The following is a 13051-nucleotide window of genomic DNA, read 5'->3' as shown; positions in this document are numbered from 1 at the left end:
ATCCTATCTCCTAGAACTGGAAGGGACCCTGAAAAGTCATCAAGTCCAGCCCCCTGCCTTCACTAGCAGGACCAAGTATTGATTTTGCCTCAGATCCCTAAGTGGCCCCCTCAAGGATTGAACTCATAACCCTGGGTTTAGCAGGCCAATGCTCAAACCACTGAGCTATCCCTCCCCCAATGAGAAGCATTGGTATTTTTAACCCTGCCCAATGTAGTTCCCAGGCAGCGGGAGAGGCTCCCTCACCTCCGATGGCCGGACAAACTCCTGGACGTCACGAGGGAAACTTACCACCTCAACCCACCACTCCCAGCACAGTGGCTCCATCCCTGACCAGCAATCATTTGTTCTGATGCCTGAAGGCAGAGTGACTGAAGACCCGCTGTCCCCAGGCTATGCCCAGCCTGTCCATGTAAGTGACATGAGGTCTCTTGGGAGCCTGGGGGATACAGAGGGGATCAGTTTGGATGTTGGGTGGGTTCAACAGTGTCGGGGTTGTGCTGCTGGCCAGGAAAGCTGAATGAAAGTTGCTCATTGATGCACTGGCCTGAACAAGTCATTTAAATGCAATTAACCAGATGGAATGGGGGGCACTGGCTTAATTTGGTTAAACGAGAATTTAGATCAGCAGGAGAATTTCCAAAGCAGTTAATACACATCAGTATCCTCATTAATATTACAAGTATCAGGGGGTAGCCATGTTAGTCTGTATCCACAAAAACAACAAGGAGCATGTGTGTATTCTGGTAGGTGTGTGTCTAATCACATGTCTGTGTGCCTGTGGGTGACGTGTGTCCGGACTCTCACTGTTATCACAGCTGGTCCATAGCATTTGTTGTCTTGTTTCAGTGCCTGGCAAATCCCAGCTGGCCAAGTACCGGGATCCCCAAACCAGAACTGAAGAGGGGCGGCAGCGCTCGCAAGTCCAAAGGCAAATGCGGACCTGCCCAGCAGCCGCAACCCAGCAGCCAGGACTCGGAAAGGACTGTGTTTAGCCTCATTCCCGAAAACCCCAACAGGGAGCCGCTGTCGCCAGTGTACAACGATCCCTACTCTCCACTGAGCTCCCAGCAGCACCCAGCGGTCCCCCCGCTGCATTTGGACTCGAACAACGTAAGGGCTTCTCGTCTCACTGGGATGCAGATGACGTGGCCGAGCCCTTTCCACTCCAACGCCTGCACGCTCATGGTGGGGAGGGGAGTGGAATAGATGGACCAAAGGGATTCGGTCACCTGCCGACAGAGGCATTCATATTGCTCTCCATGCTCCCACCCTACATTCTGCCTCGCTTCCAGAAGGACCGCCCCTTAAAGGGCAACTCACAGAAAGTTACTTCCACAATAGCAGGTGTTTTGGGGGCAGGAGTGAGAAAGGGGATGGGCTCATCTCTGCTTTGGATGGAGTGGGTTCTCATTAACCCCTCACGTGCTCCGGGACCCTGTGTAGGGTGACCAGATGTCCTGATTTTATAGGGACAGTCCTGATTTTGGGGTCTTTTTCTTATATAAGCTCCTATTACCCCCCACCTCCGTCCCGATTTTTCACACTTGCTGTCTGGTCACTCTAACCCTGTGCCTGAAGGCTGTGTGAGTGCCGCTCTGACTGGAGCTCTGCTGGTAGAGAAGAGGGGTTTACATGATAAAGAGGGCATTATTGTGATAGAGGACATGGCATCTCCTCTTCCTGAGCCTTTCCTACATAAATCTGGTCTCTAGAAGGTCAGAGAGGCAGGACTAGCTTTGAGCATGAGCAAAGCAATTGGTCACTGTGTTCCGTGCAGGCTCTGTAGCTAACTGGCTGGTTCTCTCTCCTGTTACAGATAGGAAAGCACTGACGTAACCTTTTCTTGCAGCTTAGGGCTCTGTACATTGTGAGGCTGGTTTGGGGAAGAGGCCAGCAGTGTGTTTCCATAGCTGTTTCCATCAAGCCTTACCAAGGATAAGCGCCTACTACTGGTTCCCAAGCAAAGGAGTTACCCCTTTAGCTCCAGTGGTTACCACTGATGCTTGTTGTGCTGAGTTCAGTCCCCACTGATGGACAGTGCCAGGGCTCGGTGAGCCCATTGTTTAGGACCGCGTTGCATTTGGAGTTAGAATTCTAGGGGAAGCCCACCCCATGCCCCTGAATGAATCAGCGTGTCCGCGAGACCTGGCGTTAACTTTTCGACTCTTCCTTTCAGCTGAATCAATGGAGCTTGGGGGAAAGTCAGACTCCGGCAGCTCCCAGCTCTCTGGAGAAACCAGCCCCGCCCCGCTCTCCCCTGTACGCTGACCCCTACACCCCGACCCCCACCCCTGGACGCAGGGTTGCAGACTCTGACTTCCTGGAAGAGGTACGATATGTATGTGACCGTGGGGCTGCCCAGGGCAAGGGGAGTTGCATCCTTGGCTCAGTACGCAGAGCTTTGGCAGCGTGTGACTCCAACAGAGCCGTGCCCGGCCCCGCAGGCCTTTTCTCCTGGGCGAGTCTTCCACGGTGCCTGTCTCTCTGATGACCAGCAAAGTTCTCTGCCTGTTGGCTCCGGACTGAAGCAGTGAGGAGCTGGTTTCCTCTGTCCAGATGACGGTGCCAAGTGACCAAGGGATGAGCAAAAATGCACCAAACTGGGGTGGGGGTAGGCGGTGAGCTTTGGTTTCCCCAGACCACGGTGATTCAGATCTAGGGACCGCTTTCGCCAAACCCCTGAGTTTCAGGGGTATTGTGAGGGAGCGTGTAGATAAATCAATGAGCTCATCTCTCATAAGCTGCTGCCATTTCTGCGCCGTTCATTAGCAGCTGCTATCTTGCTGCTAGGCGGCGGCTCCCTTTCATCTCCCCTTTTCAGAGCCCTGAGCTGCCCTTCAGTCCCCCCCCCCCAATGTGGCACAGTGTCCCCTCCCCGCATCCTCGTGCCTGGCCGGATTCCCTCTGGAGTTCCTCGGCATCGCTCGAGGGCATGGCTGAGCGGCATGAGGCGACTCCCCCTCCCTCATCAAGGGGCTGCGTGTCAACGCGGTGGATTGTGAAATTTAGACCCAGAACCTCTTTTTGTGTCTCTGGTATTTTATTGATACATCGGGGTGGGTGAAGGTGGGGGGCAGTCAGGGAAGGCCCCTATCCAGGGACGGCAGTTACCAAGTTGGGATTTGTTCTCGTCTAAGTTCTTAAGACGTCATGGTCAGACTGGCTCAGAGCAGCTGAACGGCTACGCAGAAATCCCAGGGTCCCATCACCCTCCGCTGCAGAAGAAGACCTCCCACCCGTTGCCCAGCAGTCGCGGCAGAGAGCCACCCGCCGCGCAGAGATACAGCAACCCCGGCACCTCGTGTCACTTCCCGCAGGCATCTCCCCCCAACGTTTCCTGTTTTACAAACGTGAGTGCCAAGATGGGGGCCTATGGGTCGCTCCCACTGCCACCAGACATGTTTGTGCCCTCAAGGCCCAGAGTCTGAGGCCAAGCACGTGTGGGCATAGGCGCCGACTCTGTGGGTGCTTCGGAGCTGGAGCACCCATGGGGAAAAATTGGTGGATGCTCAGCACCCACCGGCAGCTCCCTGCCCAGCTAACCTCCACCTCTGCTCCGCCTCCTCCCCTGAGCGTGCCATGTGCCCGCTTTCCGCCCCTAGCTCCAAGCGCTTGCACCACAAAACAGCTGTTTCACGCGGCTGGGAGGGATGGGGGAGAAGAGGGAACGTGGCTCGCTCGGGGAAGAGGCGGAGCGAGGGCAGGGATTTGGGGAAGGGATCCAATAGGGGCAGGGAGGAGGTGGAGTTGGGGTGGGGACTTTGGGGAAGGGGTTGGAGTGAGGCGGGGCAGGGGTGGGGAAAGGGTGGACTCGGGATGGGGACGGGAGCAGGGGGGCGCGAGCACCCATCGGCACCAAGGAAAGTTGGCGCCTATGCATGTGGGCACCCCTTCATTTCAAAAGGAGCATTCCTCTGACCATGGAGCAGGGTTGGTGGGATGTGGAAGCATCTTTCAGAGACAGTACAGCATCGGCCTGTGGTGATCTTGCGTTGCACCAGGAGGAGACAAATGTCTTGATGCTGAGATGGTATCTTGACATGGCCAGTGGTAACAACAGCATCCCTAGTGGTACATGCCAGAGTAGGTCAAGAAGTAGGCTACTGCCCAGATCCAGACTGGGGCGTTATGTAAAATAGGAGTGGGTTTGCTCCTCCTGCCCCACCATGGCTTACAGTCTGCAGGAGTGTTGGGTGTGATTTCAGTCCAGGGTGTGGGGAAAGGGATGTGCAACTCTGGTTACTTTTATTAATAAGGAGTCAAATCCCAAGGTCCTTATTTATGTCTGTCTTAGGCATTTATAGCCCCCCGTTACTGTAGTGTCTGAGTGCCTTACAATCTCTAATGGATTTCTCCTCACCGCACCCCCGGGAGGTAGGGAAGTATTATCCTAATTTTACAAAAGGGAAACTGAGGCACAGAGAGACTAAATGACTTGGCCACAGTCACGGAAGAAGTCTGTTCCAGAGCAGCGACTTGAACCCAGGTCTAGCTAGGTTAGTGCCTAACCACTGGACCATTCTCCTCTATATTTGTAAGCTTTCCTGCGGTTATCATCCCCACGGAGCCTGAGCCCTGTAGCGCACATATCCTCACAGGTCCCCACACAGGTAGGGTCGGTATCATTATCCCCAGTCTGTAGATGGGGCACAGAGAGAAAGATCTGAAGTTCTGAGTAGCCACTATTTTTAGTTGAAGGCAATGGGAGCTATGGATACTCAACAACTCTGAAAACCAGCCCCTAAGGGACTTGACCAAGGTCACCCAGGGATTCTGTTGCAGAGCTGGGAGTTGACTGCAAATTGCTGAGTCCCAGTTGGGGGCCTTAACCACGAAGCCAGCCTTCCGCAGCATCCTTGCTCCCGCAAGCTGCTGGGGGCTGAAGATGCAGCTCCTTTCCCAGGGAACATCTACAGCTCTCGAGAAGCCCATTTTCCCAGCCCGGGTGTGACGCATGCCCAAGAGCGACCTCTCTGAGTGACTAAGAAAGGTTGTGGACTGGGTCCCGCTGGATCTGCCCATTGTGCCAGAAAGATGATGGTTACAATGCAGCGGTGTAAAGTATTTGACCCTCAGGGATATGATTGGGTACACCCTGGAGGATTTGGATGTGGGAAGCTACAGAGCTGCGATTCCTTGGTGAGAAAGATCCCGGCACTGACATCCCAAATGCTAAGAGACACCCCTCATCACTATTTCTTTCCTCTAGATCCCCTCCTTGAGGGAAGAATTTCTGGGATCCTCACTGCAGTCCTCAGGTGAGTCCCCCAGGAGCCAGAGAGAACCACTGTCTGGTTCCAGTACAATGCAACACCAGCACTAGATTTCTGCCTCTCTTCTAACCTGGCCTTAGCTGTGCTCAGCCCAGCCCAGCTGTATCTCAGCACTTTCTAAATCTGCCAGCAGCCGCTGCGTGTTCTGCAACCCAGGCTGCATGGCTGGTGTCTGTCACCTTCAGTTAGTGACAGAAAAGGCCCCTTCACTGTCCCCGGGCTCCATCTCTCTGGCTTACGCCGGGGTTTGCATTTGATACTTAGGAACTTTTCCAGGTGCAATTACCCCCCGGATTTGGTGGCGCTGGGGCCATGACCCAGGATAATGTCTGACCTGGTTCATCTTCTCGCTAGAGAATGACATGGGGCTTTCGCTAGGTCCATTGCTTCCCTGTGGACAAGTGGCCATGTGACAAAGGACAACAACCCACCGTCAGTCGTGGCTGGCCTGCACTCTCTGTAGGAGTCTTAGCAGCGAGACCAAGAACTGTAGGGATGGAGCTCTCCCCAGGAGCTGGGCCATCTGGGGCGGGGCAGGGCAGTATGGGCCAGGCATGCTGATCCTTCTCTTGGATTTGCTCTCTGAGAGCTTCAGCTACCAGGTCTCTCACTGCAGCACCTTGCCCCATTGTATATTTTTGGAAGAGACTATAATAGCGTAGGAATCCTGTAGCAATCAATGTAAACTGCTTTGTTTGTCTCTTTCTCCTCTGATTTGCAGAGGGAAGCGCTGGTGTTTACAACCTGCCCGGGAATGGCCGCGTGCGGCACGACTCTGCATATCACGACTACGCAGAACTCCAAAGCTTCCACAGCGACTTCAGTTACGACAACCTCTGGGAGGCTGAGGAGAAGGAGTCGGGCATCCGGCAGGCCGGGCCCTTCTCCTGCCAGCAGTTTTATCATGTATGAGGGAAAGAAGCCAAAGCAGTGCTCATAAAAACTCCCGGGCCTGCCCCACCCTGACCACTTTGCTTTCAGCCATGCCTTTTAGCTGTGAAGCGTGTAAGGTGTGTATAGAATGAGCAGGGGGAAGGATCCCTCCAGTGACTGGGTCTCCTGTGTGTGCTGAGCTCTGGCTCCGGCAGGTTTTCATCAGGTTGGAACTCTTCCACCAAATCTTAATACGATGCCCACGAGCATGAACAAGACTCTACGAATCCTAATGAAAAATGAAGTCCCTCCCCATCCCCCAACATTTTGGCAGTACTAGGGGGATCTTGGACGCTAGGCACTCTAAAGAAACTCACTGTCCCGGCTGCGTAGGGAACCGGATTTCGTGAATAGCTGTTGTTCCATGCAGTGGAAAAGAAGCCTAGCTCCTAATCACGCTCCCTTCGGCTAACAGGAAATTGTGTGTATGGAAAGGTCGGTGACTCAGAGGGGCTAGAAGAGGAGAAACCAGTCATTGGACGGGTTAGCGTGTGTGTTAAGTATTAAAGAGTTATGCATCGGGAGACCTGGTCGCTTTCCTTTTCAATGGAGCTGCTTAGTTGGCGACATCCGGGATACCTTTAAACCTTGAGCTCTGTCGATTAGCCAGACCTTTCCCCACTAAGCGTCAAGTCTGTGAAGACCTGTGAACATTCACCATCACCTAAAGTCTGCAGCGTGGGTAACAACTGCGCTCAGCCCATTGACTCGGTGCAAAAGTCAGAGTTGGCAATGGAGATAGGGCAGACAGAAATCCTCACCTGATCCACAGGCCCTGCTCAAGCTAACAGAGGAGGGTCATGTAGGGTCCACCTCTGTCTCTGGACACCGCTCAATCTTCCCTGCCAGTGATGGCCCAGAGACTATGGTGATGGGCGCCAATGAAAGAATCTGCATAGCTTGGCCAGCATTGAGAAAGAGACAAAGAGGAAATCTGTTATCTGTGAAGTGCTCTAAAGGGCATGTGTTTTCAAGAGTTCTCCAGGTGCGGATACCCCTGGATCCCTCCATGAGACTTTTTCTCTCTCTCCCATTCAGACCTCTCCAAATTTACTGAACTCAGTCTAAACCCTGCCTCTTGTATGTCTGGGCAGTGAGGGAGGGCAGGAAATCATCATTAAGCAAAACTCCTGCATGATCCTCCGAATGCTCCAATAATCTAAGGAATGCTGGTGTCCTGAGTTCCACTCCTGGGCCCTTAGGGGAAGGCAGAAGACCACTGCACAAAAACCATCATTCCTGGGGGGACAGTGTCTTAGCTTTATCGGACCCTTTGGCTCATACAGGGTCAACAGCAAGCCAAGGTGCTTTACCCTAGGCTCCAAATTCTAACCTGCATTCCCCAAGCAATCTGTAGAACAAAGCGTATTAAGGAAATCTCTTTTTTTCACTGGTGGAAGTGAAACAAGCCACTAGACTGTTGTACTTGAAATTTTTTAGACGGTAATAAGCAAAGTTTACACGTAGGTTTTGAGTGGAATATTTGTATTTTATATGTAAATGTGGGTGAGTTAAAAACTTATTTAATTTCGTAGCTATGGACTATGAACAATACTGTGAGACTATCAGCTGCCAACACATCTGTGCTGTGTGGGATGGTTGGGTCTTCCAGCTGTTTTTGTTTTGTTTCAGGTTTACTTTCCTATTGGGAGGGTTTATATATAATAACTTAACACTGAGAGAAGCTATTTATTATGAACAGAATTGCACTGGGGAATGTCAGAGGCACATCGTTTTCTGGGATGCAGCTGGGCTCACTGAATGTTGCTGTGTTCACTCAAACCAAAGACCTTTTTCAAGATCTAGATTTTTATATATATAATAGCAGTGATTGCAATGTATCAAAATAATTGACTGTAAAGTACTCTGGTCAATTTCTGCAAGACTGTACAATTCTAATAATAATACACACACCTGTCTTCAGAACTGAGTCTCTGTGTGTCCTCATCTGGTTTAACTGAGGGATTGGTGGTTTTTCTCTGTGTTGCTGTCCTTCCTTCCAGCACCTGAAGGACAAAATAACTTTTCCCCGCCTTCCCTAAGTCTTTGAATCACTAGCTGGAGGAAGAATTTTCAAACTGCCAACAGCCTGCGCTGCTCAGTTGAGATCAGTCATGTGCAAACACCTTATCTAGGAACAAATTCTCTAGTGTCTTCTTCGGGAGATGGGATTCGTGCCAGAGGCTGGGACTCCAGAGTTTACAGACTCTGTTTTGCCCTGCTGTCTTTGGAATCTTTCGGCTGGAAAGGTGCTTTGCAAGTATCAGTCAAAGAATTCAAATTGCTCAACAGATTTTACTGACCGGGGTCACTTTGCCTGCCTGAGAAGTTTATCAGTTATGCTGGCTGCAGTCCAGTAATACAGGAAACTTGCAGAGGGCCAGCAGGAGCTGAAGTAGATCATAAGTGATGCATAAACCGTTAGCTGAACATTTGCACAGGAGTGGATTTCACTCAAGAGGCACCTTCTCTTTCTCTCTTGTTTCTCAGTCTTTCAAACTAATCTAGCATTCTACAGCAGCTGTGATTGTACCATCTAACTGTAACATCTTCCCCCTTTCCAGGGTGGGAGGGGGAAGGAAATCAATTAAGGCATTCTGGGTGGAAGCAGGGGTGAAAGTAACTTACAGGACTTACCGGTACTGCCGGAGTCCTGAGGGGGCATGGCCTCATCCGGAAGAGGTGGGACCTCTCAAGATTTAAAGGCCCTGGGGCACTGGCTGTGGCTGGGAGCCCCAGGGCCTTTAAATCAACCCTGGTCTCCCAGCTGCAGAGATGGTTGGAAGCCCCTGGGGCTCAGGGGCAAATTAAAGGGCCCGGGACTCCGGCCGCCGCGGAGCTCCGGGCCCTTTAAATCTCCACCGCAGCTCCGGCTGTGGCAGGGAGCTCTGAGCCCTTTAAATTCCGGCCCCAGCCCGGCTGCCGGAGCTGCGGGGGGGTATTTAAAGATCTCTGGCCCCACCACGGAAGCTGGTGCAGTCTGGCACGGTGTACTGGCTCTTGCCGGTACGCCGTATCGGACCGTACCAGCTTACTTTCACCTCTGGGTGGAAGCTTTGCTTTGAGTGGAAATAAAGTCCCAGGCCCATTGGGTGCGTGGATTGAAGGACAGACCCAGATCTTCCAAGGTAGAATCAGTGGGAGTTAGGCATCTAAATACCTTTGAGGATCTAGATGTCCCTCCGGGCTGGGAACGGTAGGTCAGGCCATGGGTTCGTCTCTGAAGTCCATAAAAGGGAGAAGCAGCTCCCATTCTCAAGGCAGCGAGCGGACATTAAAGAAACTCAGTGTGTGGATTTAGCCTGGAACAAGGCTTTACAAATGTCACCCTGTCTCTACCCATCTGCTGCTCCTGATGGAGACGTCTCTTGTTGTTCTTTCAAACCTGAGTCCCTTTTCCTTTCCTGTTTGTGACAGTCCGCTCTTAGCCTGTTAGACTCTTAAAGAAATGTTACCTTTTTACCTGGTTCCCCCTCTCTTGTGGAGATTGCTTGATTTGAGTATACAAAAGAGCGTGCGGCTGCCTTCAAAACACGCAGCTCAGTGTTGTGAGGAGGCGCTGGGACAATGTCTGCACTGGAAGAGTGAGCTCAGGGTCAGCGTTTAGGCCCAGCTTTTTAAAGCTATTTAGGTGCTGATGTGCTCGAGCGTCGATGGAATTTGGACACCTGAATGCCCACGTTGCTTTTGAAAACGAGACTTACGTTCCTAATGTAATTAAGCATTGTGACACTGAGCGCAGCAACTCCTAAAAAGCTCTAAAAATCTGTGCCTTAGTTACTACAGACCCGGGTACTGTAGAAAATGCCTGTCAGAGAGATTTGATGGTGGTGAAAATCTAGTGTGTTTCTCCCTCTACAGAAAAGATTCTACCAAACTGCGTTCATTGTGCAGCCAGTTGATTGTTGGGGGATTAGGAGTTATCCCCCTGTCACTGAAATACAGCCATCTCTGGGGTGGAACTTGGCAATCCTGAAACAGCACACAGTAATGTAGCCCAGCAGGATAGAAAAGGAAGCCTACCTTATCCAGATGCAAGTGCAGGCAGGATAAGATGAGGCAGAACGTAATAACTGTGATATCTTGGCCATATTCCATGCTGGGTAAACTTGCAAAAAAATGCCATGGGGCTTTAATGACCACAGTGCTAGGGCCTTGATCATATGTCTCGTCTGAAAGACAAAACCTCTGACGCTGTTGCCCCTTCACGCCATTCTGGGCTGTTAGTTCAGTGCTAGCGAAAGGGAGTAGTGCCAGCTATTGGGGAGAGAGAGACCCACTGTGGAACTGAAGCCCCCAGCCTGGAACGTCATTGTTCAACTGATCTCTAAGACCTGGGCTACAGACCATTTTTGCCCCGATGTAACTATTTGGATTACAAAACAAAGCCACCCCCCTAACCAGCCTCGTTCTAACAGTACGGACCCGACTGTGGACCAGCTATACTGGTATAGCTTATTCTCTTTCCAATATAGGAATATGCCACTTTTATATTGATGTAACTGCATCTGACTCAACACTTAGGGGAGCAGGGGGAGGGGGTTTTACCACTTTAATAATACTGGCTTAGTTTAAGTGGTAGCACTTTTGTGGGTGGACGAGCCCTAAACTGGTCCCCAGTCAGCACCCCAAAACAGTGGGTAAGTTCAGATCCCAATCCAAGATTCACAGCACCGGCCCATCTCTGCTACTTCACCAATACCATTTCCTGCAGTCCCTAAGATTTTTTCCTGGGAGCTACTGACCCAGCCTAACCCTCTTTAGCTGTTGGGAGCTGCTGTTGCAGACGGCTGTGGTATATTTTCAAGCTCTACCTTATTCTCCTCTCTTGTGACTGAAAACCCACCTCTCTCTCCGACACGTTTTTCAGCCAGTCCAAGGTTTATAAATAGAGAGTTTAATTAAAGTAACACTAGCTATCTCAGCGCTATCAATGCGGTGTTACTGGTCAGCCTCATCTTATGTTATTGCTTCTGCCCCCTGATTAGCTGATTCCCAAATCCACTAAGTGTTGAACAGGGCTGAATGAGAGTGGACATTTGCACAAGGCTATGTGTCGTGTTTTCTTTCCACCGATGTCCTTGTGAACATGTTGCTCGCACGAATGCTCGTGAAAGGGAGTTGTGAATGCTCTCAGAATTAATGTGTGGCTTTAATTGAATGAACGTTCAGCACTTCTTTTTGTCAGGGCTCTGCAGCCTGTCGGACCATGCAGAAATAAATTACCGTTCCCCTCTCTGCTGTGTGAGAGGTGAAGAGCGATCTTTTCAGAGCTACTGTATTATGTACATAAGAGGGAGCATCATCTGGTATTTATGGGGACTGGGAATTCAAGGGCCCTGGGTTTGCTTCTGGTTCAGTCACTGACTCCCTTTGTGACCACAGGCCAGTCCATGCAACATTTTGTGCCTCAATTTCTTCACCTGTAAAATGGGGACCTGGCCTCCTATGGGGCTGGGGGGATTAATTCATATTGGTAACAGGCTTTAAGATCCTTGGCTAATGGAAGAAGCAACAGAGGGTCCTGTGGCACCTTTGAGACTAACAGAAGTATTGGGAGCATAAGCTTTCGTGGGTAAGAACCTCACTTCTTCAGATGCAAGTAATGGAAATCTCTAGAGGTAGGTATAAATCAGTGTGGAGATAACGAGGTTAGTTCAGCTTATGCTCCCAATACTTCTGTTAGTCTCAAAGGTGCCACAGGACCCTCTGTTGCTTTTTACAGATTCAGACTAACACGGCTACCCCTCTGTTACTTGGCTAATGGAAGTTTCTCTAAGTGCAAAGCATAACTGCAGGGCTCTCAGAAACCGGAGTTGTTGCACTCCTGCTAAAGTCCTACTCTGCCTCTAGGCCGTGCAGCACTTGCCCTTTGCTGTGAAGAACACTAAAGCCCCCTCACGGCCCTTGGGCCAAGGAGGAGTGGGCTGGGCCGGGTGCCAGAGGGACGGGTGGAGGTGCGGATGGGACAGGAAGTTGCTTTCCCTGAAGACTCAGTCTGAGTGGTGGGGAGCAGGACCAAGAACTGGGGCCTGGCCTCATTCCATGCCGCTCGAGACCAGGGAGAAGAAGGAACAGAACAAGGCTACTGCCTCATTGCAGAAGAGCCCATTAAGCCCAGGGTCTTTCCCCTTCGCTTCGACCAAGGCTAAATCCACTTCCTCTTCCCCCCATCAAAGCCCAGGGATGTCCCTCATCCAGTCCCCTGAGGGCTTTATGATGAAGATCCGTTCAGCTCCTCCAGAGTGGGATGGCGTGACCCCTCTGTGTGTCACGGAGTTGGTTTGGTGCCCTGGGCATGGAAGGAGCTAGGGAGATATCCCCGGCCTGTTAGTCCAAGCTGCCTTTCAGTCGCCGAGCAGTTTAAAGTAAAAACCAGCCAGCCGTCATTTCTGTAGGACTCGGACACAAGCAGGGTCCTCTGCCGGCTCGCTAGCAAATGCCATTCACAGCACTGGCTTGAAATCATTTGACAGCTATTGGTTTCCAATCCCTTTGAAGCCCCGGTGGTCCAGGCAAATGTCTTGGAAAGCGACCGAGCAGAAATTTCCGCTGGAATCTATGCTCTGATTTTATTGTGGTCAGATGACTCATTAGCGGGGCTATTGCTTGAACTACATCTCGCTGGCCGCGCTGTTGTTATATCGGTTGCTGTAGGAGAGAGAAATCCAGGATCTATTCCCATCCAGCAGCTTAAGTGTTACATTGTATAACGGGGCCCTTTTGAAGAAGGCTGCTACGGAAGGCAGCTGAATTGAGGAGGTAATTATTCAGCGTGCACCTGTCTGACTTTTTCATTTGCTTGGCAAGATGCGGTGTCAGATGGGGAGCTGCACGCTAGG

At 51.3% G+C, this 13051-nt stretch overlaps 1 protein-coding gene across 1 annotated transcript in view; it reads left to right on the top strand.

Annotated features, from left to right (window-relative positions):
• PLEKHN1 (pleckstrin homology domain containing N1) overlaps nucleotides 1-8771 on the top strand; it is a 43655-nt gene extending 34884 nt beyond the window's left edge. The window contains exons 11-16 of the mRNA XM_034753642.1: nucleotides 218-412; nucleotides 850-1113; nucleotides 2180-2332; nucleotides 3141-3353; nucleotides 5213-5261; nucleotides 5998-8771. Of these exons, the coding sequence (XP_034609533.1) occupies nucleotides 218-412; nucleotides 850-1113; nucleotides 2180-2332; nucleotides 3141-3353; nucleotides 5213-5261; nucleotides 5998-6188 (1065 nt within the window). The 3' untranslated portion in view covers nucleotides 6189-8771. The remainder of the gene's footprint in view (nucleotides 1-217; nucleotides 413-849; nucleotides 1114-2179; nucleotides 2333-3140; nucleotides 3354-5212; nucleotides 5262-5997) is intronic.
• Nucleotides 8772-13051: the final 4280 nt, after the last annotated feature.

The sequence above is a fragment of the Trachemys scripta genome, chromosome 19 (assembly GCF_013100865.1).
Source record: "Trachemys scripta elegans isolate TJP31775 chromosome 19, CAS_Tse_1.0, whole genome shotgun sequence".
NCBI lineage: Eukaryota > Metazoa > Chordata > Testudines > Emydidae > Trachemys > Trachemys scripta.
The sequence above is the reverse complement of the archived record's forward strand: the minus strand, read 5'-3'. Positions and strand labels throughout refer to the sequence as shown.